Below are 26,624 nucleotides of genomic sequence, written 5' to 3' on the forward strand. Positions count from 1 at the left end.
AGTATATAATAGTGCTACAAGTTTTACACAAACACAGCTGAACATCATGTCTCCAAATAACTTTCAAAGTATGTTTCTCAAACACATTAGCTGGTGTTTTCATTATGAGTTTTAAATAAATCCATTTGCATCATATGGAATAATGGATTTGACTGTATATATGTATATATATGATTTTTTTAATAAAAAAACACGACACATAATTTGAATACAACGTGTGAACAATCTTAATTTAAAAGATTGTACAGGGAATTTTTTTATGTTTAATTTTTTATTATGTTTTTTGTATATGCTGGAAGCCGCCCAGAGTGGCTGGGGCAAACCAGTCAGATGGGTGGGGTACAAATAATAAAATTATTATTATCAGTGCTTTTTTCTGGGGGGGACGCAGGGATACGCATACCGCTAAACATTTTGTGAGTCTTTTTACTTTTGTCTATCTATTGTATTTATTTTTCCCAATTTGAACTATAAAATGGTGATTTTCTTGAGTCAAAATGAGAGTACCCCAAACATTATTTTTAGAAAAAAGCACTGGTTATTATTATTTAACTGAGCCATTACCATGATATGCAAAGAACAATGTTGTTCCATGAACAAAACAAGGAACAGTCGGGTAAGTTTATCTCCCCAAAAAGATTATTAGTCAAGTTTATACAAGACTCTGGAGTTCTGGCTGCTCCAAAACTGAACTGAACAGAAGTTAGGCTACCTCAATTAAAGATACAGTATCAACACATTGCAAGCAAACCCACCGCAATAAATTATTTTCAGGGGCCAAACAAAGGAGTCCAAATTTGTTCCCTTAGGGCAGCTACTAAGCTGGAGTGAGTCACTTATGGCCAATTCTAAAGGAGCCAAGGTTCACAGAAACTGTGTGAAAAAAGACCATATACATTTCTGATTATTTTTTAGAATATTTTCTTGCATGGCTTGTATATTACAGATATAGTTGTGGTGTCTGCACACGTCTGTAAATTGTGTTAAATTTCATAATAGTAATTTTTTAAATATATATCTGAGAAACATTGTTCTCTTAAGGAAGACCTGAAGTGGGATACACTTCACATCTCAGCAAAACCAGGAAGAAATGTTTTCTGTGAGCCAGTGGCAGGTGGCAAGGAAAGGTGTTGCTACCAATTAGTAACTGTGCTAAAAATGAATAATTAAAGAGAGAAGCGGCTAACACCCTTTCATCTTTTTTCCTTTTTTCACATCATTGGGAATAACATCCCACCTACCTCATAATTTGCATGTGTAAGATGGAGCAAATTTTCCAACTTAACCTTGAAATAAGTTTGAATAAATAGGTAGGTGTTATCAGTTGATCAGTGGCCAGACTATAGGTTGTTATTCGCTTTCCCATAATTATATGTTCATTTAAAGTTTACCACCATCTAGTAACTACAATTTCTTATGGGTTTCAATCCAGTCATCCACTGCCTGAGAGACTCATTTAACGCTCCTGAGAGACTAATTTAAGACTGCATGTATTTAGTTTTTACCAGAAGAGTAGAAGAAACACATTTTACAGAAGCTTCTAAAGGTTCTGCTCCTAAACATTTTCCTAAAGATCTACAATAAATGAATAGGGATACTTTTGTTCTTGACTTAACGCTTGTAGTTTGTTTGGGGGGAACCAGCTATGAACACTGGTTTGTCTGCAACAAAATGCCAGCCTCTGGTTTATTTTCTACCCATTGCAATGAGGTCAGGAGGGAGAGAAGAATCTGGAATCTCCTCAAGGTTTTTCCTCTCCTGTGGCATTCCAGACATATGTTTACCTCACAAATGCATCTTAGCTACTGAAGAATACATTTCAGCTGCTGAAGAAATGCTACAGATCACCTGGAAATACAAACTGCTAAATTAAAGGAGATTTGGCCACATTAATAACTACGGTATATCATTAGAAAAGGGTACTACAGGAGCTGCTGCTTCCACCCCAAAGCTTCACTGACAAGAGCAATGAAACCAGCTAAGCTGGTCGCCATTATACAAATATTGAAGACATGAGAACTACAGTTTGTTGATGGCACAGGTGGTGCCTGAGGTAAAAAGGAGCATTGAAGTTGAACTTTTTAGAAAGTAAATTTACTATGTAGTTTGTGATGGGGGGGCTGCCCTTTAAACTACACAAATGTCAAAGGAGATTGCACATGAAGAAACAAAAGGCAAGGCAGTTTCTAAAAGCAGAATGGAACAAAGCACAATTAAAATCCTCTCACCTTCAGGCTGACCCTACCATTAGGCAAAGTGGCACAGATGCTTCAGGTGCCAGGTGCTGGGAGTGGAGAATAGTGACAAGGTGTGTGCCATGCACAGTTTGCCTTCTGTGCCCTTAAGATAGCTTGCTGCCCTCAGATGTCTGTCCTGTCACCAGTATTAAGGTCTGAGTCAGCTGCCAGTCCAGCTGGCTTTTGTTTGTGGAATTGGAAGGGGCCACCAACTAGGCCTTTGCCTCAGACAGAAAATTGCTTCAGGCCAGCCCTGTTCAGCTTTGAAAACATCCTACGGAAGTGCTAGATGTGGAATTAAAGGCTGGAATTATGTCAACCCATAATGTACACCTCACCACACGGCATGTTCACTGTGCATATCTTGGCACCTTCTTGTGAATCCTCAGCTGCCAGAAACATCACAGCTTCTGTCTTCTGTTAAGCAATAAGCATCTTTATGTCTTTCTTTTAAAAGCTCATTTATAAAAGCACCTTTTAATGCATGTATTAAACTTTTTAACATGCAAAAACACAAAAGCGCCATCTTTTTAATGTACTGCAATGTAACAATAGCAATCCTAGTTTAATGCTAGAGAGATACAAAACTACAACAACCCACACAGTGACAAGTGCTGATGTGACAATGGCCGCTTGGTGTTCTTGGCAAGTGGCCAAAGTTTATCCTACTAATACTACATATCAGTTGTAATCTTAACGCGAAAACTAGCTTCTAAGTGTGTGCTGATATAATGGTCTCTCTCTATAACTTGCTAAATTGTCTCCAGTCCTGTCTCATCACAACTACCAACCCTTCCACTCAAGTCTGTGTTTCATAACACCTTTACACATCAACAGTATGCCACATCTGGCAATGATGGCTACTGCAGTTATGACATTGCTGATCCACAGTGCTGTGTAATTGTGACATATTGGGTTAGCTAAGCATACCAAGGCCATGTCAACAGTTATGGTGTTACATGGGTAACCAGTGTTGTATCATATCCTTATTTACAGGTACAGGGCTGTGACACATGTGAAACTTTCACCCCACATGGAGACCACAGCAATCACCACATTACATCGAACAGTCAAATGCAAGGTTACTAGCAGAAACCATATCCTCCTGAAAGGTGGTAGGAAAAGAGTAGATGCCTGGAGCAAAGCCTGAATCCAAGAAACTCTGAAACTAGCTCTGTAAGCACCACAGGGTGGGGACTTTAGGCTTGTCTTCCTGACAGAGGAGCCTCACTCACATACATGCAGTGTGAACTGATTTCAAAACCATGGGAAGTTTCAAAAGTAGCTTGTGATATGGGCTTATATATCCTATGTAGGAGAAAGTATCATTGCACAAGCATAAATCCTTGTATTTAAAGGATAGCTAGTTACCATAACACTAAATTGAATACAAGCCATGGGAAGGGATCTGTTGTTAAAAGAAAAGGGGGGATTTAGGGCAATTTAGTTTCCAGCCCAGGACAACAAGGCTTCACTGCTACTGAAGTGACCCGACAGCATTTGGTGAGAACTGCTTAATCCGAAGAATCTGCAGTGGTGAGCAGACCTCTGCACATGATAGAGAATATTTGGATACTGGGGGACTGTTTTTTTCTTTAAAGTAGCAAAACCAATTTCATTAAAGCTCAAGAGCTTTTTCCTAGGAAAACAGAGCATTGGCCAGAGTCCCTCTCTTGAACAGGCACCCAGTGACAGATGAGATGTTACACATCTGGTACAATATGGTGCTAGCATGAATACAGTGCCATGGGGGGGGGGGATGTTTTTAACATCTATTTTAATTACTTAACACACTCTCTTCTTGCTTCCAAAGCTATCTGTTGATCACAGTATGTCTCGGTTTGTCAACGGCAATCTGTTATAAATGGAAGTGTTTTATTTCTGTTATGTTATTCTTTGCAAATAAATATATGAAGTCATTGCTCTCAGGCAAAACATGCTGAATAAGAATTGTATATGTATAAAGGCTGAAGGTGTCTTCTCAAGAGCAGTGTGAGGAGAATAGGGAAATAGGGGTTGCCGGACATCACTCAGCACCTGTAGCCAAGTACAGTTCCCCTGGATTCTTTAGGGAAAGCCATGGCCCATGACTGTTTCAAATGTTAATATACTGCTTTAAAAGCATGGTTCAGGTGGGGCCTTATTTATTATTATTGTTAGTTTTATATCTATATCTATATCTATCAATTTACTTTGAGATCTCTGGGCATAAGGTGATTCATAAAGTAATCATCAGCAGCCAAATGTTTAAAAATTAGGGTTATGTGTACACAGGCTGCCAAATGTGCCAGCACCAATTGATGACTAGGTTGTCTAAATTCATTCTCTGGAATGTATGCCTCGTTTTAAATTTTAATCAATATATGTAAAATTATTCTGTGTAAGGCATGTTTGTCTTTTATTCATGCAAAGTATTGTATGCTCTTTGATATCAAATTACTAAGCTTTTGTTTCTTAATTAATTTAGTTAAAGCAAGCTAATCAAGAAGTACAAAACCTTCAGTCAACCGGCAGCAACCTGAAGTCACGTATAGTAGCAACTTTACAAAGGAATATAGTTAGCTTGCTTTCTTCAAAGTGAAAAAAGTGGGGGGAAAGTAGGTACTAGCTGCTTTGTAGGTCACAGAAATCGTGTGGCGGTGGTAATGGGTTGCCCTCTGATTAAATTACAGTTATGGTTGTTTACATTTTAGCCATTCCTAGGGGCTTTAGTCAAGGACCATTAAACAGAGCTTCAATTGCATTAAAATTTATATGAATGCATAATAACACAGCCTGTGACCCCGAGAGTATACCCAACCAATTCTTCTGAGAGAAGAGTAGTTAAAATCATCCCTATGTATGACATTTAAATTAGACATATATCAAAGCTGGACTTGGGAGCTTTTATGTAAGATGATGTAAATAATCTTGTACATAAGATGTAAAAATCATGTAAAATCTATTTCTGATATATCATCACCAGTACAATTGCTTCTTCGAATATCTATTGTTATATTTCATACTGATGTTATGTTTGTATAAGATTGGTAGAAACTGAGATATTGAGCAGGATAAGACATGTCTTGAGAATCACTGTTACTGTCAGGTTCTATGTCTGGAAGCCATAACAAACTCCAAATATAACCAAGTAGCAGGCATGTCATGAACTAACCAGGAAGATTTCTATCAAAAAACTGTAATGTTCCCATATATCAAATTTAATTCTCTAATTACAATTTTCTTATAGGCTGATTTATACATTTGACTCTTCTCTTTTTTACTTAAGTCAAGGCAGAAGTAGACCAGGATAAAACAACTGGAGTTATAGGTGAATTGCTTTAGATGTTGTTACTTCTGGACAATGTAGGTGGTAGCCAACTAAACAGTTCTGCAAACACTTTTGTCCGTGCAAGAAAACTTCCTTTCCTCAGCACAAAGGGTTTTGCCAACCTTATGCTCAGTGCTTTGGGCAGTGCCAAACATAGGGCTGGCAAAGCACTTTTTCGCCTGCTCATCAGCTGACTGCAAGATCAGTAAACCTCCAAAATGGCAAGCCAATCCATATTTTCTCTAAAGCATCCACAGAAGAATCCTCCAGTAAAAAAACAATGTTAATGTTCACACAGAAACAAGAAACGGACATAATTCCCACTATGTTCGCAGTAGTCACAATTTTTTATAATTAGGGATGCCACATTACTAGTTGTGTTTTTTATCTTTTGTTTTAATGTTGTGAACTGCCCTGAGATCTATGGAATAAAGGGTGGTATAGAAATTCAATAAATAATATATATGTACAGTATGTACCACTGAAGGAAAAAATGATGTAGTTACTCCCCCTGTTTTTCCCCTGGTTCCAACTTTGACCTCATTGCAAGAGTCTTTTGGGCAATATAAGATCCCTGTTTGTGCCAATTCCTTCCCTGCTTGCTTATAAAGATAGAATTACGACATCCCTTTCAGTTTTAATGACTGACCTGGAAGTAACATTCCCTCACTATTTCTCCTGTGTTTAGTCCAGCATCCACTGTCATCAGTCTGGGATCATATCCAGAAGACTTTTATGGTGTATTGGTTGGTTCCCTACTGAAAAACTAGAGATATTTTCTAACTGCTGCAAGCTTCTTCCTTTTTTTCATCTCACTGGGAAGATGGTAAAATTGTGAAATGCTTCCTTTGAGAGCCATGGTTTGGCGGCAGCCATGGTAACCATTAATAGCTACAGACTGTGGACCAGTATACTAAGAGTGCAGGACAGAAAGTAATGCATGCACTTTTAGGTATCTACTGGACATTCAAGTTCCTTTAAAATGTAATAGTCTCATAAGATCTTTTCCTCAGTGGTGAACAGAAAGCAAAAACGGAACTGAGCTGGGATGGGGGGTGGAGGTTGAGGAAGCCTTCTGAATGGTATTGTAACAGCTGAGACTGTCACTAAGCAACCTCCCCCCGCCCCCCCCCCCGCCTTAGATGTTCCACAAACAAATAAATGCAAAGTGTTGTTTTGGGGATTTGATTAAGTGGTTCCTGCAAAGCACTGCAGAGACCCATTTTATTGCATACAAAATAACACCAACCTTTGTTTTGCAGAATGGTTTAGCACTTACAGGCTTTATAGAATAATACACGCACACAATCATATACTAGCAGAACAATGCAGATGCTACCAAGTCTAACATAATGAATTCATTAGCATCCCCTTCACAAGCCTTGTCCCTCTGGTCAAAACCCTTCCTTAGCCATGAGGCCCAATGGCTCGTCTTGAATGAGTCATTCTTTCTCAGCCTAACTCTGGTTACACTCTTTGTTTGTAAGATATGATGTACCGCATCCTAAAGCTTTGGGAGATGGCAGGAGGAGGAGAAAGCTACTAATTACCCCTGGTGCATTAAAAAAGCACAATACTTGCTGAAAACAAACCCTAACTTACTTATCTGAGAAAGTGAGAGAGAGAGGTGCATCTTAGCCCAACCTACCCCCACAGGGTTGTTGTGAGGCTGAAAGAACTATGGGTGAAAGAACCATGCATTCACCCAGAGCACCTTGGAGGAAAAGGTGTAGGAAGTGCATACTAGGGATGTTCAGGACATTTTGGTGCCTGAAGCAGAAAGTACAAATAGAATTGATGGTGGCAAAACTATAGTAATAAAAAATATGACTGACATTCGTTCCTGAAGGTAAATTTCAGAAGATGGTTGTGAGGGGCAGCTCCTCTTCCCAATGAGATCCTCATATTAATCCACCTTGTTCCCCATGTTGTTTAACACTTGGAGAATCGGGGTTTTGTGTTACCAATACGCAGATGATACCCAACTCTTTCTCTTTCATTTCACCACGGGGAAGCTGTTGAGGTCCTGAGTATCCATGAATGATTGGGTTTGGCTAGCATGCTGAAGTTCGTAGACAAATGGTGGTGGCTGGGGCAAGGCATGCTTTTGGAAAGCTAAGGCTGGTGTACCAGCTGCATCATTTCCTGAAGGAGAAAGACCTTGCTAACATGCAATGGAGTACTGAAACCTGCTTTGTATGGGGCTGACTCTGAAAAGTATCTTGGAATTTCTGTTAGTTCAGAATGCAACAGGTAGGCTTATAGCAAAAGCCTGACCTTGGCTGCACACTACTGAATCACCTTTGCTGGTTCCTGATATATTTCCAGGCCCAATTCAAAGTATTGGCACTATATTTTAAAGCCCTAAATGGTTTGGGATCATCTACTTATGTATGAACTGGCTGGTGCACTGTAGTCATTAGAGAGAGCTTTGTTTTCTGTCCTGTTCCCAGCAGGTGGCAGTGGTAGGTGGGCACTCAAGAGGGGGCCTTCTTAGTGGTGGCACCGGCAACTGGGTGTTGGAACATCTTGTCCCAGGAAATCTGACCCTCTTTTTCTTTCTTTGGAAGGTAAAAAACTGTTTCAACAGTTTTAGTTAAATAATTGTGTTGCTGTCTGTACTGCTTATTCAGAGCCCACCCTATATATGTGACTGCACTGTATTTTAATCATTTCTAATTCTGAATTAAATTGTTGTATACCTCCCTAGCAGGGGCGGACCTTGGTAATATGCCACCCTGTGTGAGGCCAACATTTGACACCCTCCCCCCAGCCCTTGTGGTGCCAGTTTAAGCTGGGCAAACCAGGTGCTGGGCTTGGGGAAGGAGGTGTGAGGCTCTGGCAGAGTCCTAGAGCTCTCATGCCTCCTTCCTGAATCTGGGCAAGCACTTACTGGGCTTGGAGAAGGCACCCTCCTCCGCTGTATGCCCAGTGCCCCTGCACTGTTTGTGCTGCCCTAAATCCATTTTTGCACCCTAAGACTTGCTTGGTGAAGGGTAGGCAAATACGTTTGGCCCCAGAGTGGGTGGCATGCAGTTCATCTCAAGTAAACCATGTAATGCAAGTATATTAAATGGGAGGGATATTCTGATCTCATCTTCCACCACCAAAGTCTTGTGCAAAAAAATCTGACCTGGCATCAAAATGTATACAATGAGGAAGCCATGTGCAATGAGGGTGGGAGAGGGTTTCATCATCTGTGAATGCCCTCTCATGCACCGGCACCCCACAAACTTTGCAGGGAACTGGAGCTGCCAATAGGCCTGCCCTGGATATGCCAGCCTGGCAAGTCTATGTGGGAGGAAGTTTGGGGCCCAAGTTGTTTAGGGCACTTTATGTCAATCTGGGCACCTTCAGTTGGACTCAGAAGCAAACAGGTATAGGTCTTTAAGAACTAATGTAATATGTGGCCCAGACAGAAGTGTCCCCCAGCACTCTGGCTGCTGCATTCTGCACCATTGCAGCTTCTGAACCATCTTTAGCACATAACAATCTTCCCACATACAGTACAATAGTTAAATCCTGACACAACAGGCTCCTACGGGTTCAAAAAAGCGGGTCCAAAAAAGAAAAAAAATACACAGGAAAGAGGAATGAAACAAATGAGTCTTTAAAGTCTCCTCCAAAGACTGATATGTAGCCGCTGACCACAGCTATACTGGAACAGAGTCCCAGTGCTATTGTGATTCACTTTATTGTGATTATTAGCTGTCCTAGAGATCTCATTCCTGGGATAGACAGGGGAATAGATATTTTGAATGTTTGCAATCTGTACCCCAAAATCTGCTGCTGGAGACATTCTACCACACCCTGCCTATAGTAGTGTCCTGCCAATTTACCTAGGCTATAATATCCTGCTAGTGTGCTACAAAATCAAACAGAAACAGATTTGTACTACTTATTCTAACAGGCAAAGCATCATTTATTTATTTATTTATTTATTTATTTATTTTCTTTCTTTCTTTCTTTCTTTCTTTCCTTCTTTCTTTTCAAATAACCATACCACACACTTACTTCACTACAGTGGTACCTCAGATTACAGACACTTCAGGTTATAGACGCTTCAGGTTACAGACTCCGCTAACCCAGAAATAGTACCTCAGGTTAAGAACTTTACTTCAGGATGAGAACAGAAATTGTGCGGTGGCGCGGCAGCAGCAGCGGGAGGCCCCATTAGGTAAAGTGGTACCTCAGGTTAAGAACGGACATCCAGAACGAATTAAGTTCTCAACCCGAGGTACCACTGTATTTGCAAACTGCCAAGCCACAAGGTAGGAACAAGGCTGGTGAAATTATTTGTGTATCAACATAAGACCCAGTGCAAACATGTCTTATGACATTAGAGTGACACTAGCATTTTAGCTATTGACCTCAGTAAGGTGTTATCCAATGATAAGCCCACTCTGTATTGTGTGAGATTATCAGATTCTCCCACATTTCAACGATGGTGATGCGGATCATCTTTCATGAGACCACCTTGACTTTGTAATAATAGAGGTTTTTATCTCCCAGCTTAATCAGGTGCTATTAAGACTCTCATCTTCTGTTTTTCCTATTTCTACACATTGCATAAATTACTGCGGCAGTTCTAGAAATATTGATCATGATTAAGTGCCATTGAATAGTTGTTGTTGCTGTTGGCATCCGCCTGCCTCAAGGGACAATGGAGTGTGCCTCTGGGGGTGAAGGATTAGAGATGAGAATCATTGTCACTTAAGAGCTATGATCACCATGGCACTTGTCTAAAGGCCCACAACTGAACTATATTGCTTGAAGTGTATTGTCCTTCATTTTTACCTTATTTCCTATGCTTTCACTCTTTATTTACTTGCAAGAAGCTTTTCTACCATAATAAACGACATTCAGCATGATTCTGCCCTTCTTCCCGAACTTTTTGAATTTTTTATTGGCTGGCCTAGTTTTAATTAAAAGATCTCTTGCTTGAAGCCCTTTGCATGAACTACTTTTTTCCACACCCTTCTGAATTCCTGATAAGAGTGGTAGAATACTCTCAATGACTAACAGAATATTTTCAATGCTCACTTAATGTAACCTTTTAAAAAAATTTAAATGATGGGTGTTCTTTAGTTAAGTTTCACTGATAGGTCTACTGAAATTAATGTACCATAGATATGCTCATTCATTTCAATGGGTTTATACTGGGTAAAATGTAGTTGAATACCACCCCATGGTTTGTATCCAATGTGAGTCCTATTAAGAGTAGACCCATTGAAATTAACCAACATATCTAACATTGGCCCATTAATATAAATAGGTCTACTTTGAGTAAAGCTTAGTTGTAATCCTTTGTTCCTCTCATTTTCATATAGTAGTTACCCTGAACCACAGTTTATGCACACTCTGGTGCATCATGGAACTCTGTATGTTGAGAAGGTCCCACGGAAATGAATGGGGAAGTTGTCTACTTACCTAGCTCAGATCACAGTGATAGGATTCCAAAATGTTCTTTTTCCCCTCCCTTTTGGGGTTAGACATATTCTTGGAGCAGGATGGGTTTTTAAAAAAATGATTTGATTATCTTGTATTGAGTTCTGCTTTTAATCATTCTGTTTCTCATATTGTAATGGTTCTAAAATTGACGCTGGATAGGCCCAAACCTATTTGACTTGCAGTTCTAGGCATTCCAGCTCACCGAAACAGCTTTATCAAGTTTAAGGGCAAAGGATATCAGTTTGGGGATTGCAGTCAACATCAGTCTACTGGAGATTTTCTTAGTGCTCATCCTCTGGACAAGAGTTGCTTATCTTCTGGGCAATAAAACCTGCTCTTATGCCAGCCTGTGCTACAGGCAAGCAGAGGTAGCAGAATAGATTTATTGCTATTGCTGCTGCGGCTGCAGCCCCAACTCCAAAGGGCTTGTTTTTGCCAAGGAATAAACATTAGGAAAGTGTATAGGTTGCAACAATACACCCCAATGGCTACAGAATTAAGTTTCCATCATCTCTTCCCCCCTCCTCCGCGCAATCCAGGTTTATCATAGGCTGAAACTGGCCGAGGAGCCTCAATAAATACGCATGCAGAAAGAGAGAGCTCTAGGAAAAAGTGGCTCGCGCTGAGAGCAGCTTGGCTGGGTGACAGAAGGGGAGGATCATGCGCACAGAGGGGCAGCGTCAGTACGGGAGACAGCAGCGTTTGCAGTTTTCTCTATTTCAGGAGCTAAGGCGAGGAGCAAAGAGCTCGCTTGGGGAGATCGGGAGGTGCAGTGGCGACGAAAGCGAGGGACGGCGAGGAGAGGATGGCTCGGGAATGATGAATGAATGACGGTCTCGGTCTGCGAAGCTGGCGAAGCAATCCGGAAAACACTTGTCTGCGTCGGGCACAAGGAGAAGGGAGTCGATGTTGCAGGCTGCAACGTTACCGTGAGCTGCATCGAGCGGATTGGAAAGAGCTGTGGGGGTGGGGGGGGGGAGGAAGATTGCCACCGATTGTGCTTTGTGTGTGTTTGTGTTTTCTGACCGAGAGGTGGAGGAGAGCAGCCCGTCTCGCTGAATCAGACCGAGGAAAAAGTGTGAGCTTTGTGGTGGGCGAGGTGGAAACAGGAGTGATGAGAGAGCAAAGGCGAAAACTAGAGGAAGGCGCTGTTGCTGCGGGGCTCTGCCGGGAGGACCGTCGCCTCCGCCACTCGCACTCCTGCGCTCGGGAAGGGCTCGAGGAGCCGCAAGTGTCCGCCCCTCCCCGGCGTCTTCGCGGGCAGCCGGGACCATGGAGACTTTGAACGGCACCAGCCTCGGCGAGGCTCTGAAGCCGCCGCCGTCGCCGCAGAGCCCGCACCACTCCTTCGCCGAGAAGAAAAGGCTCCACCGAGCTCCCTCCCCGGCCAGACCTTTCCTCAAGGACCTCCACGCCCGGGCAGCTTCCGCCAAGCCCCCGCCGGTGCCCCCCAAATCCCCCAGCCTCTCCGGCAAGCCGCAGTCCCCGCAGGCGGGAGCTCGCCCGCACTCGCCGGGGCTGCTGGCCACGCAGAGCCGCCTCTCCCGGCGGAGCTGCGCCCAGGGCGCGAAGGCGGCGGCGGCGGCGGCTTGCCTCGCTGCCGGCAAGGCGGGCAGCGCCAAATCCGCCCTCTCGAGCAAGAAGGCAGCCCGGGCCCAGGAACAGGCGGGCGCCAAGGCCGGCGGGAGGCAGCCCGGGGGCGAGCCCAGCAAAGGCAGGAAGGGCAAGCGATGCGCCGCCTTGGCCCCGCCGGGCTCCCTGGCCCCGGCCGCTGGGCTGGGCAGCGGACCCGGCGCCAGGATCAGCCACACGGACAGCAGCTCCGACCTGTCCGACTGCCCGTCCGAGCCGCTCTCCGACGAGCAGAGGCTGGCTCAGGCCGCCAGCAGCGACGCGGAGTCCGGCACCGGCTCCAGCGACCGGGAACGCGAGCAGCCGCAGCCAGCGCCCGCTTTGCCCTCGGGGCCAGGCGTCGCCCCTCAGCCTGCCTCGCCTTCTTCGGACGCCGCCAGCAAAGGGCTGCCAGCAGCGCCACCTGCCTCCCCGGCTCCCTCGGGAGCCGCCAACGTGGAGCAGCCGCCGGGCGACGAGGCGAATTGGGGGAGAGCCCCGGAGAAAGCGGCGCCCGCCAAAAGCGCGCCGCCTGCGGGGAGCCTGAGGCTGGGCGGCAAAGCCCCGCTGGTGGTGCTTCCCTCCTGCGAGAGGCAGCTGGTTGTCGACGAGGAGGAGCTGCTGAGGGAGATCGAAGAGCTGCGCTCCGAGAACGATTACCTCAAGGTAAAGGGCGGGAAGAGGGAGGAGGAGGAGGGCTGAGGGGGCAGCCAGCGGGTCAGGGAGGCGCCAAGGAAAGGCAGCGCTTGGCTGACCTGGGGGCAACTTCGCAAAAGTAACAGACACTCCAGACACCGACTGGGGTGGGGGGTGGGGTCGTCCATCTGGAATAAGGGCAGTTTCTTGGCAATGAGGGAGGGGATTCCTTGGGGCAAGGAGCATTGACAAGCCGAACTGGACGGCTGGGAAGTTTCCTTCCCAGTTCGAGCTATTATAGGATGTAATAATAGTGGTGTGCTGGTCCAGAGGTAGTAGTTTCTGGCGAGGAGGAGAGAGAGGGATGCCAATTTTGTATCTTCTCCAGAGCAAACGACGTTCAACTTGGTGATTCCTGAAGTTTTTCTGCTAACGGATGATCTCATGGTTGCAGAAATATGCGCTCGTTTTGTGTCCTGCAGTTGAAGCACAGTAATGTCAAACTTCTTTACGTTCAGAGGGGTGGCGGTGTATAAGTCCCCTGCAGCAAAAACAACCCGAAGAGTCTTGTGGCCCCTTAAAGTTAGCCTTTTAAGCCAGACTCTGCGTTGGTGGTTCTTGCCATTGAGGCATGTGGGCTCTTCAGAATGGTGCTGCTGTGCTGGGTTCCAGGTCAGAACCCTGCAGCTCCATCGAAGGGGGATGGACATTCCTTCTTCTATCAGGGCACTTTAATTCCACAAGAGAGACGCCAGTTCTCTGTGGAAGTCTGACTGGCAAGATGGTTGGTTAAAATGCTAGTGTTCTAAAAGCTGGTTATTGCTTAGAGCAGGGGTAGGCAAACAAAGGCCCTGGGGCCAGATCCGGCCCAATCGCTTTCTAAATCCAGTTTTTACATGAGTAGAATGTGTCCTTTTATTTAAAATGCATTTCTGAGTTATTTGTTGGGCGTAGGAATTCGTTCATATTTTCCCCCCAAAATATAGTCCGGCCCCCCACAAGGTCTGAAAAAGTTTGCTGACCCCTGGCTTACAGTATTCTAATCTCTCTGATAACTGATATATAAAATACCTGCTTTCAATATCAACCCCCCCATAGCAAAATGAAATGGTAAAAAATAGAACGAAGATAGAAGTTAAATAGTTGTTTTGATATTCAGTATATATAAGTATAGTTTGTCTGTGAGAGAAATGACAGGTGAGAGATCACACATGGAGAGCTCTCTGAATGCAGGGTTGTCAACATTTTTTATGGTAGGTGTTTAACAGCTGTGGCAGGGGGCGAAATTAGCAGAGGCTTTTCCTGCCATGGAAATTGATAGGCAGTCTTTCTGTGCTAGATTTCAGTCTGCTGGGCAGCTGATAAAGACACAGGGGGTTCTAGTAGAAACATCCTGCCCATCCTGTCTGCATAATCAGTTGCAGTGTGCCTCAACTGTCTTCTTCTTCTTTGGTGATCACTCACTCGTAGATTGTCTTCCATAAACATGGTTTTAACATGAGTCTGTAAGTGACTGTAGAGGCCAATTCTGGATCCACACGTCCTTCCACAGTGGGGACATTGGTTTCCAGGCAGGAGTTGATCACGGTGTGGATTAGCCAAGCATGCCTTCCTCTTAGCACGTTTCTCCCTTGCGTTCTGAGTTCAAGTGTCTTCAAAGCCCATGACACCTTTGGTAAAGGCTGTTCTCCAACTGGAGCGCTCACAGGCCAATGTTTCCCAGTTGCCAGTGTTTATACTACATTTTTTAAGATTTGCCTTGAGACAGTCTTTAAACCTCTTTTGTTGACCACCAGCATTACGCTTTCCATTTTCAAGTTCGGAATAGAGTAGTTGCTTTGGAAGACGATCATCAGGCATCTGCACAACATGGCCAGTCCAACGAAGTTGATGTTGAAGAATCATTGCTTCAACACTACAACTTAGCTGCAAGTCTTCTCAACGCCAGCAGTATGATATCACATGCACACAAAATAGGGTGGGCAAAACGCAGCAGTTTATTGACATTCTCTCACATTTACGTTTTTTAAAAAATATTAAATGTGTGCTCTAGAACAGAAGCAAGGAAAGGCAAGTGTTCCCAATAATTTTGAAAAAGGTATATGTGTACTTATACAGGTATATGTATATATGCAACTTCATAGCAGATTTGCCAGCTAAAAGAAGAAGCTAAAAAGGTAAAGGTAAAGGTACCCCTGCCCGTACGGGCCAGTCTTGACAGACTCTAGGGTTGTGCGCCCATCTCACTCAAAGAGGCCGGGGGCCAGTGCTGTCCGAAGACACTTCCGGGTCACGTGGCCAGCGTGACATCGCTGCTCTGGCGAGCCAGAGCCGCACACGGAAACGCCATTTACCTTCCCGCTAGTAAGCGGTCCCTATTTATCTGCTTGCACCCGGGAGTGCTTTCAAACTGCTAGGTTGGCAGTCGCTGGGACCGAACAACGGGAGCGCACCCCGCTGCGGGGATTCGAACCGCCGACCTTTCGATCGGCAAGCCCTAGGTGCTGAGGCTTTAACCCACAGCGCCACCCGTGTCCCTTCCCAAAAAGAAGAAGCTAGATGAGTTAAATTGGATTGTGGAGGAGCCTACAGAGATCTTTTAAAGAAATAAAAAAACAGGAGTACTGTATGTTTTAAAGCAGATCACAAAATAGTGTGGGTACTTGGAACGTCAGTTTGTATCAGAAGCATATCCACCAGAACACAAAGATCATCCCACAGGTGCCAGAGTTGCACAAGAACCAAATATACCACCTGGCGGGGGCGGGGGGAGATAGCATTTCCCCAGCTCCAAAATATAATGGTTTCTTTGTTAGGGGAAATGTGATATCCCTGTAAAGGAAGTTCAATAGTCAGCCTTGCTGTGTGCGCTGTATAGAAAACAAAAGTGTATTTAGTGCACAAAACTGATTGTGGGGAGAGTCCCTTGGAGACACGTGGGAATAACTTTGTCAGGGGAGGGGATGAGAGAACATGAAATGGGGGGTTTTAAATCAAAAGGCTTGTGTGAGCCTTGACCACACTTCCTTCCCCCTTGCTCTGTTCTTTAGCATGGCCTTAAAGAAGAGATCAGGCACTTTTGCTCCCGTTACCTGACTACAACTTGTCTTTTTCAAAGAAACCTGGAATGTTCAAGAGACCAGGGGTAGCCAACATGGCTGCCTGCAGAAGCTGTTGGGAATTGTAGTCCATTAACATCTGCAGGGCATCATGTTGTCTATGTCTGCTGTGGGCTATAATACAGACCCCATCCACACTATGCATTTAAAGTGGTACCATACCACAGTAAGCAGTCATGCCCCCACCCAGTATTCCGAGTTTGAGTACCACTTAGTGACTTGGTGCAGTGCACAAAATGGAATGGGTTTGTAGGGGGCTGGATGGTTTCAAAGTAGGAAAGGGAAGTAGGATGGTTAGGCCAGGCTCTATTTGTCTAAAAAGAAGTGGGTGGCATTTCACCCATCCTCACTTTTCTTTTGGGAAAAAGAATAGCCAGACCCATCTATTTTAGCCAACTGTATGGTCTATGCTATGGTATATAGGTTTTTGTTTAATTTAGCCTTTGTAAGGGTGAAAATATAGCAGGGGAGAGCAAACTTTTTTCATCACCAAGTTTGAATGAAAAAAACAAAGCACCCCACTTGCTTTATCAGTTAAAATGAGATCTCTCCCTTCCCTAATTTGGGGTTCAAATAATTTGTTATCTTATTCATGTATTTGTTCCATAACAAATCCTGTTAGTAAGTAACTAAGCTGAGATCTGCCAGAATGAGTGAAGATGTGGCAGAGCTCCAGGTCAGCCATCAAGTTCCCTGCTCAGCTAGGCTCCCCAGGTGCAGAACCCTCACTCAGCCAGAGATCCATGGGCATAACTTCCTCATCCTGGCTCAGCAAGGACTAAAATGAGACCAGTGGAGCTTACCCTGGCATGAACCTTAACAAATAGGGAAGAGTGGCAGGATTGGGCAGGGGGATCCTAACTCCATTTAGCTTGGTCACATGACCTGGCAACCCAGCAGAAAACATGATGGCAAAAAGGGTGGAATAAGTCAAACTCAACTCAATTTTAAAGGCTTATTTTCCAGGCTTAGGTTGACAGCAGCCACACTCCTGAACAGAGTTTGGATCTGGTGTACTTTATGCCAGCTTCCCTTATTTAGGATTGTTCCCTTAACACATTAAGCAGGCCCCTAGGATAAAGAACAGCCATGCTAAAAATGTTATTATAAAGATGCTGCTTAAAATGATTTCTCTTATGTTAAGTCTTCCCATCCATAAATAGAAGTCACTGTTCAAAATGCTGCTGCATGGATTTTTATGTGCTGGAACTTCTACAAGGGTTTGTATTTACAATATGATCTTTTGGCACACTACTGAAGCTACATTCAGAAAGATCTATAAATAAAAGAAACTGAGATGATTGAGTAACCACAAATACTGTACCATTTGACTTTCCTTCTTGTGAATATAGTATTTTGGGTTTATATTAACAAATGCTTCAGTTTGTAGCCTTTTATTTACAGAGACTATGTGAATTTTGCCTGGAGAGGGAATATGTTAGAACTGGGCCTAAAAGAGTGGATTAAATGTAGGTAAAGATTAAGCTGAAAAGGGGAGTTGTTATTAATAGAAGCAACATGGTATAGTAGTTCTGGGCATCAGTCTGGCAGTTGTTTTATAAGGATGGATTAGTTTACTGCAGGCCTAGACAGGGTAGGGTAGCCTTGTCAGCCCCATTTGCATTTAAAGTAAGGGGTTTGATTTGTAATGTAACACATACAAATGGATGAGAGATGAACGTTTCTTCATAGGAAGCTGCTATGAAGACCATTGGTTCATGTGGCTCAATATTGTCTACAATATTGTCTACTCTGGCTGGCAATGGCTTTCCAGGGTTTCAGCCAAGGAACATTCCCAGACCTACCTGGGCATGCCAAGGCCCTGCTGCATGCAAGGCAAATGCTGCACCACTGAGCTACAGTCCTTTCCCTAAGCTGTGGTCCTTCATTTTGCATCAGTGCATTCCATCACTTTGAAAAACTTTACTGCCAAGTGAAATAAGGTGGTGGGAGGGCAAAGAGTTCAGCTCCCCTCAGCCTCATATTCTGTATTGAAATTAGACACTGCCCATCCAATCAAGAACAGTTAAGACATAAAAAAGTCCAGTTCATGCTTGTGAAGAACAGCATTGGCTGCACCTGACATAGCTAGTTGGACCATTATTCATCTGGTCCAAAATGACACGGTAGCTGTCTCCTTCAACTCTTAAGTCACTTTCCCCAAGACTTTATGCAGCAGAAGTTTTAGGCATATCATCTGAATGGTATCCAAGGCTTCCTAACATCCTGTAAAGCAGGGTGGGAAACCTCTGGCCCACAGATGTGATGCAGTCTCTGGGGCCTCACTGTTTAGACTGTGCTCCCTCTTGTTCCACTCCCTCTTCCACCCACTATGACTCTGCATGTTGGCAAGGAAGAGAGGCAGCTGGGGAGGAAGAATTGCATGAATGGACATGCATTTGAATGGATGGGTATGTGTGGGTGAGAAGGGGAGAGAGAGTGGGGTGGCTCTGACCCCACCTACTTTTGGTTTTGGCCCCATAACACTGCTTCCACATAGTCCCTGACAGATTGAGTAGGGGAGGTTTCTCACCTCTGCTATAAAGAATATGAAAGACATTATGTATTTCCATGAAATCACCAAATATCATATAAAATGTCAAATACATTTTATTAAATTTATTTGTTGAATATATATACCTTTTTGCCAAGGTGTAGATAAGATCCTGAGTGATAGCCAACTAAGTTAGAGTAGATGCATTTATTTCAATGGGTTTACTGATGAATGTGGCAAACGGTGAATATTACCTGGTGTATACTGTATTGTAGAATCTTTTTTTTTTTTTGTGCACAGTAAGAATATCTAGAATTGATGGTGATTATTTAAAAACATATATATCAAAGGCTATGCCTTACTTCTTTGCATCTTAAATGTATTAGTCATAGGGAAAAGGAGATAAATCTAACCTTAGGCATCAGAATAACATCGACAATCTGCAAATGCTGGGGTAGTCAGCTGCTAGAGTGAGAATTCAGCCTGGTAAACAATGACTGTGGGTCTATCTTCTTAGCCACAGCTGTGGCTCTGCTGAAACATGGCATTGTCCAGAGGAAGCAGAGTGTATATATATATATATATATATATATATATATATATATCTCCAACTCTTTAAAACTGGGAGCAATTTGGAAACATATTGACACTCTTAAGAGCTCTGGTAATTTTTTTTTATTGGCTTTACATGCATGACCTTTCAGAGGGTTTCGTTGTACAAAAACAATGTTACCAAAAAGCCTGAAGATCCATAATAAATAAATACGCTTCTAACCATATACATTGTAACTGGTACAAATGGTGACATGAGCATGAGAATACAGTATTGATGTGTATAGTTATTTTGGACCCCCCCCCCCCCCGAGATTAAAAACAGAGTAATTTAAAGAATGGAGAGATTAGTATTCAAAAGTTTCCTAGGGCAAATGTATAGTACTGAGTCTTCTTTAAAAAGAGAAGAAAAGAAATATATTAAGCTCTGGCTGAAGCTGCCACTGGTTCAAACCCTTTGAAGCCACTTAAGTAGCAGAAATGAATAGCATCTTCTGCATCACAACGGTGCCCTTCTTTCTTTTCTTACAACAGTCACTCTCATGAATTTTTATAAGCTTTGCATTTTTCAAAAGCAGACACAATCTCAACATACTTTCCCCACCACATGTTTATTTTCACTATAGTGTAGATTTACATGTTGGTTTTTCTGTTTACGTTGACATAAGTGTGGTGAATCTTGTTAATAATAAGGTCACTGCAAAACAAAAGAGCATAAATAACTGTGTGTGTGGTACTGCAACAGTAGTTTGTGTGTTAGGCATGACAGATCTAGTTTTTTCGATTTTAAGCTTCCATCTGGTTTGACTGTTATTAAATAGTAAGGATACTTTGCCTCACTCTTTCTGCCCTTCCCACAATATCTTTGAGCAGACCTTGGTTCAGTGGGTTTATCAAGGAAACACAGCAAAGAATTTGCCAAGCATTGCTGCTCAGCAGTTTCCATTCAGTTCAATAGGGCTTGAAGGGCATCCCAGCTCCAGCCTGATTAAATAGAATGGCAGCTGTGCACTCACGTTATGGTCAGGTTGATTGTCGCAAAGTACTAAGCATTTAGATGGCAGTCCTATGTTCAGTTAGGCTTCAGAGGGACTGGGGCTGCCATCCCTAAGCACCAGGGACTAAGCCTCACTAAGCTTGTTGGGCTTTATTACTGAGTTACAGGCATAAGGTTGTGTTGCACTCTGTGTTTGCCAAGTGGATTCAGGATCTCAGACATAATGTGGATCTTATTTACTATCCTGAAGGGGGATCTTTTGATGATCTTGATGTCATAGACACCACACTCTGTGAAGAATGCTTGTGAGTGGAAAATGACTGTTAACGACATTTCCAAACATAGATCCCAAAGTTTGACACCTACTGTAATAACATAAATAAAAGTGACCTAATTTCACTTTCTGTTTATTTGCACTGATGCTGAGCAACCATATGCACCCACTGCCAAAGCTAATTATTCCTCCTGTATTTAAGGGTTTACACCAGACCTTATTTGAGTTACTATGGGAGTCTATAAATTTGCAGCCACTCGAAGGATAGGTGTTTAAATATTACTGAGAGTGTTTCAACATTCACCAAGCATAACTTTCTTGATTATCGCATTAAAAGTACTGTGCTAATGGAAAGGACAGTTCTCTGCCCCCTTCTGTCTCAGTGTTTTTTTTAAAAAAGTGGATTTGTTGTGCCAGAGTTCTTTAGTCCACTTGTGCAAACCCAGTGCTTTTCCCCCCCCTAAAAAAATGTTTAGGGGTACTCTCGTTTTGATTCAAGAAAATTACTGTTTTATAGTTCAAATTGAGAAAAATAAATACAGTGAATGGACAAAAGTACAAAGATTCACAATATGTTTAGCGGAATGCATATCCCTGAACACCCCCAGGAAGAAGCACTGTGCAAACCTATGTGTGTATATAACACACACAATGCTATCCTTCAGGGGTGCCAATTTAGGCCCCAGGTTATGGGTGCCGAATTGCACCCGTGACCTATCTGCGTCATGACATCATGACATAACATTACACCAACGCACAGCAGCGGCATTTCTGAGGTCTTGCGGCACCTTGGAGATCATGTATGAGGTCTCGCGAAACCTCCGACATAACTTCCGGTTTGTACCAGAAGTTGCGTCCTGACGTTTCCTCAGGGGTCGCGTCTGGCTTCTGATGCGACTTCCAGTACAAACTGGAAGTCATGTAAGAGCCTGTGCTGTGGGTGCCCAGGCCTCCAGGGCCCCCTATAGTTGGCACCTATGCTATCCTTAAAGAATTATAGGTGTAGACATGTACTTGAAAAATATCCAGTAGGCAGAACTGCATGGTTTTGCTCCTCTTTAAAAAGGCCAATAAACTGCAAATTGAAGGTATCTAAATCTTTGTTGGAAGCCTTTATGTGAGAACTAATCTTATTGCTGCTTTCCATCATCCGTTTTCTTTTTAAACACAGAGCTAGGTTAATAATAGAATAGTTGGTGTCCCAGGAGTCATCCTCCAGCAAGTTAATGGCCTATCCACTGAGCCTGAAGACCTGCTTATAAAGGTTTTAACTTGAGAGATTCAGTTATATACAGATTAGATTAATAGGAATGAGGTTTTTTAAAAAGGATATTCTTTTCTAGAAGAAATGTACTGTATTGCAAACTTTAGCAAAAAAACCCCAAATCTTTAGAAAGCATAATATTTTTGTTTCAAATTTGGAAGCTTGTGTGTGTGTTTGTGTAAGGCAGTGATGACCAAACTTGGCCCTCCAGCTGTTTTGGGACTACAGCTTCCATCATCCCTAGCTAACAGGACCAGTGGTCAGGGATGGTGGGAGTTGTACTCCCAAACAGCTGGAGGGCCAAGTTTGGCTATCACTGGTGTAAGGAAACATAGCAGCACAATAGACAAGGAGTTTCAACTTCATGTGAACTGATTTTACAGCTTTGATATATAACTTTTTTTGCTGTTCCTATTATTTCTGAAGAGGTAAGTTACAACTGGTATTGCAGTGGTACCTCGGGGTTAAGTACTTAATTCGTTCCAGAGGTCTGTTCTTAACCTGAAACTGTTCTTAATCTGAAGCACCACTTCAGAATGGGGCCTCCCGCTGCCGCCCGCCTCCGGAGCACGATTTCTGTTCTCATCCTGTTCTTAACCCGAGGTACTATTTCTGGGTCTGTAACCTGTAGCGTATGTAACCTGTCTGTAACCTGAAGCGTATGTAACCCGAGGTACCACTGTGGTTTGCAAGATCAACATGAGCTTGATGTTGCTTGCAAGATCATTTCCTCGGGATTCTCCTTGCCTGCTGTACAGCAAATGGGGACAGTGCAGCAGTTGTGAGTGCTGGATTACTCCTATCATATCTTGATGTGTGTCTTGATGGGGAGGGAGCAGAGTCGCCTTTTTGATATCTGATAGTGTTTTGGGTCATGGCAGGATGAGCTCGATGAACTGCGGGCTGAAATGGAAGAGATGCGTGACAGCTACCTTGAAGAAGATGTTTACCAACTTCAGGAACTTCGACGAGAGCTGGACCGTGCAAACAAGAACTGTCGCATTTTGCAGTATCGTCTCAGGAAAGCAGAACAGAAAAGCTTGAAAGTTGCACAGACGGGTCAAGTGGATGGGGAGTTAATTAGAAGCTTAGAGCAAGATCTAAAGGTGAGTGAAGGCTTTATGCATAAAGACATCCAAGTTAGTCATGGAGCTCTGCACATGCTATCTGCTATAGGCAAGTCAGAGTCCCATGTGCAATTGGCTGCTACATTGCCTTCAATAAAATCCTTGATAAGTAATTGGTAAAAGCCTGTCACATTTCACAGCTATGTCTGAGTATTTGGTGGGGGGGGGGGGAATGGTTTCTGTGAAAGCTATCTGGCACAGGCAGATCTAAAGACTAATAGAAGTTCTTGCTGGTCATAGAAGTCATCACTGTTCCTATGTGAAGCATAGCAGACATTGTCCTGAAGAACTGTCTCACTTCTCAGGAACCCCACTGTCAGGCAGTAAGGACCAAGGCATTTCAGAGTGCACATAGGAGAATCACACTTGCTATAAGAAGACATACAGGAGTCAGCTAGGGCACATCCATAGGAAGGTGACCAGAATGGTGAGGGATTTTGGAAATCAAGCCCCATATTGAATGGTTGAAAGCACTGGGTATGTTCAGCTGGAGAAGAGAAGTTTAAGGGGGAGAAAGAGCTGTAAAATATCTGAAGGGAAGCCTCTCAGAAGATGGAACAGACATGTCCTCTGATCCAAAGGGCAGGACTATAACTAACAGGTGGAAATTGTTAGAAAGCAGATTTTCGCTAAAATGTCAGGATAAACTTCCTGATGATATTAGTTGTATGACAGTGGAACAGAGACTGCCTTGGGAGGTGTTGGGTTCTCCTTCACAAGAGGTATTTAAGTAGAGACCACCTGTCAGTTACAAAATTTCTATATTAAGCAGGAAATTGGACTAGTGACATTCAACTCTATATTCCTCCCAACTCTAAATTATATGCTTTTAATATTTCCTGCATTTGGAAACCTAGCATTTTATGAGGAGGTGTAGGCTAAAAAACCCTCCCAATGAAATACTAACTTTTCACCTGAAAGGAGCCTTGGCTGTTAAGGAGCAATCAAATAGGCTTCACTCACCTCATTCTGAAGTAGGGGACTGATTTAAAATTTATACACAATAGATGCATCCAAACTGAGCCATATTTCCCACTGCCTAAACTGAAAATTCCCTAATGCTCTGAATTGTGCTAATTATGTGTGCAACTTGGTTTTCAGAAGACTTTCTCTCTTCAGTATGTGCACTTGATCTGTAAAAAAGATATTTATATACATATCTGTGCTGTGCTTGTTAAAAAGGGGGGGGGGGAGATAGAGTTTTAGGTATGCTTAATCTAATTTATGAAATGATTTGTTATTTAATACCATAATACCCTAAAATTGTATTCTAGTATTATATCATGGACTTAGTTAATGATAAAAAAGGTAAAGGACCCCTGACAGTTAAGTCCAGTCACGAACGACTCTGGGGTTGCGGTGCTCATCTCGCTTTACTGGCCGAGGGAGCCGGCGTTTGTCCGCAGATGGTTTTTCTGGGTCATGTGGACAGCATGACTAAGCCGCTTCTGACAAAACCAAAGCAGCACATGGAAACATCATTTACCTTCCTGCCAGAGCGGTACCTATTTATCTACTTGCACTTTGACGTGCTTTCAAACTGCTAGGTTGGCAGGAGCTGGGACCAAACAATGGGAGCTTACCCCATCACAGGGATTTGAACTGCCAACCTTCCGATCGGCAAGCCCTAGGCTCAGTGATTTAGACCACAGCGCCACCCGCGTCCCCTAGTTAATGATACTGGTTAATTATTTCCAGAGCAGTTAGTCCCTTGCAGCAAAAATAATAAAGATTTTTGTGGTACCTTGAAGACTAACTTTTTTATGGCATCTGATTTTGTGGAGTATAATCTACAACTTCAGGAGGCAGTGAGGGGGGTTGTTAATGGTGAGAGTCAGAAGGTAATGAAATGCAGAAAAGTGCAGGCAGTGATAATTACATTATTAGCAAGTGGCCTTTCACAAAAAGCCAGTTTATGTTAATAACACAGACATCCTGGTATTGGTAAACCAATTAACACATCTAGTGTGTTAAAAATCTATTGTGCCAATTTACTTTTCAAGTGATAGCACTGAAGTTCTTGATGATGTGCTATCTGTATTACAGAATGGGCAATTTAAAGTAAACTGCAGAATGTCCTGGGAGGTTTAAATGCCTCTCCATTGATTTTATACACACACACACACACACACACACACACAGAGTATATCCATCCATTTCTGCTGTCAGGAAAGCTTTTACACCTTACGTTATTATGCATTTATATTTTCAATTTTGTTAATGGAAAATGTTTTTAAAACTGCTACTGCTGTTGCTACTACAAGATATGTTTGTATACTCTTTTTTGAATAGGTAGCCAAAGATGTATCCGTTAGGCTGCACCATGAACTGGAGAATGTGGAAGAGAAACGAGTTAAAGCAGAGGATGAGAATGAAATCCTTCGTCAACAAATCATTGAGATGGAAATATCGAAACAGGCACTGCAAAATGAGTTGGATAGATTGAAAGAGGTAAGTAGCAACTGATGACAGATAACTAATGAGAGGCTTGCTAGTAAAAGAAATCTGAAATACATTTGAAATAAAACTCACTAATAATATAATTCCAGTCAACAAAATACCTGTCACTTTATACCTGTGAGTGACAGCATCTCCCAACTTGGTTTTTTGCTTTGTCCAATAGCATCTATATTTTAGAAATCCATTGTTTCTGACTCAGAGATCCTCTTGTTCACCAGAGGGCTACATGCTTCTTGACTTCATGTGAGATCTTATTTCTCCCAACCACCAAGCATATTATTGGTGTCGTTAGTGCGTTGTGTGAATGGGTTGTCCTTACTATGTAGGAATTTGTTTCTATAATGCTTGCTTTTCTCACATTTGAAAGTTATTCGTCATATTTAATGTTCCTGTGGGAGGACTGAATACATCTGGAGGATTTAAATCAGAGATGTTAATTGAGACATGTGCGACTAAGCTTCTGTTTAATACCTCATTGAAATCTGGGGTGGGGGATGCTGCCAAGCAATAGAGAACTGGCTTTATGTACAAGTAAGAGTTTGTATTAGAGAATTATTTACATTGTACATCCAGCCATAGAGTACTTGTTCTTTTATTTGGTATCTAAATAACTATTATAATTACATTAAATTGTACAAAGGGATGATTGCATGACTGGATGAAAGAAAATGAAATCCAAGCACAGTTTCTTGTCATTACATAGTCTTGTATGGTGTAGCATCCTTCTTCTTGTACCAGCACAGATCATTTTGGCAAATATAGTTTTGGGTTATTTTAAAACCAGATTGGCATGGGACATTTAGACACACTCAAAAACTAGCTGTGACTTATTTATTTTAATCTTTCAAACCATACTTATGAGAAGTAGCATGTTGCTGTTTTCTATTTTATAAATTGGGCAAAACATTCTTAATTTCTTTGTGCATTATGGTTATAAGAAAAGGTGGGTTTTGCTGAAGCTCTTGATCAATAAACCTGAATATGCTTACTTAGTTAATTTGAAAAAAAATCGTGCCTCTAAACTTTAACTTCCAGGGAGTGTACAACATAATTAAAACCTATATAATAAGCCGAATAAACAAACCAACAACA

At 42.7% G+C, this 26,624-nt stretch overlaps 1 protein-coding gene across 11 annotated transcripts in view; it reads left to right on the top strand.

Annotated features, from left to right (window-relative positions):
* The first annotated feature begins 11,420 nt into the window (after positions 1-11,420).
* MTCL1 (microtubule crosslinking factor 1) overlaps positions 11,421-26,624 on the top strand; it is a 93,549-nt gene continuing 78,345 nt past the window's right edge. For 4 of the 11 annotated variants that reach the window (XM_083450001.1, XM_083450005.1, XM_083450007.1 and 1 more), the window contains exons 1-3: positions 11,423-13,275; positions 22,827-23,051; positions 25,365-25,523. In XM_083450001.1, the coding sequence (XP_083306127.1) occupies positions 12,271-13,275; positions 22,827-23,051; positions 25,365-25,523 (1,389 nt within the window). In that variant the 5' untranslated portion in view covers positions 11,423-12,270. Of the gene's footprint in view, positions 13,276-22,826; positions 23,052-25,364; positions 25,524-26,624 lie in introns of all 11 variants that reach the window. The other 7 variants (XM_083450003.1, XM_083449999.1, XM_083449998.1 and 4 more) reach the window with 4 other exon arrangements.

Source organism: Podarcis tiliguerta (genome assembly GCF_965153285.1).
Source record: "Podarcis tiliguerta genome assembly, chromosome: 7".
Classification (NCBI taxonomy): domain Eukaryota; kingdom Metazoa; phylum Chordata; class Lepidosauria; order Squamata; family Lacertidae; genus Podarcis; species Podarcis tiliguerta.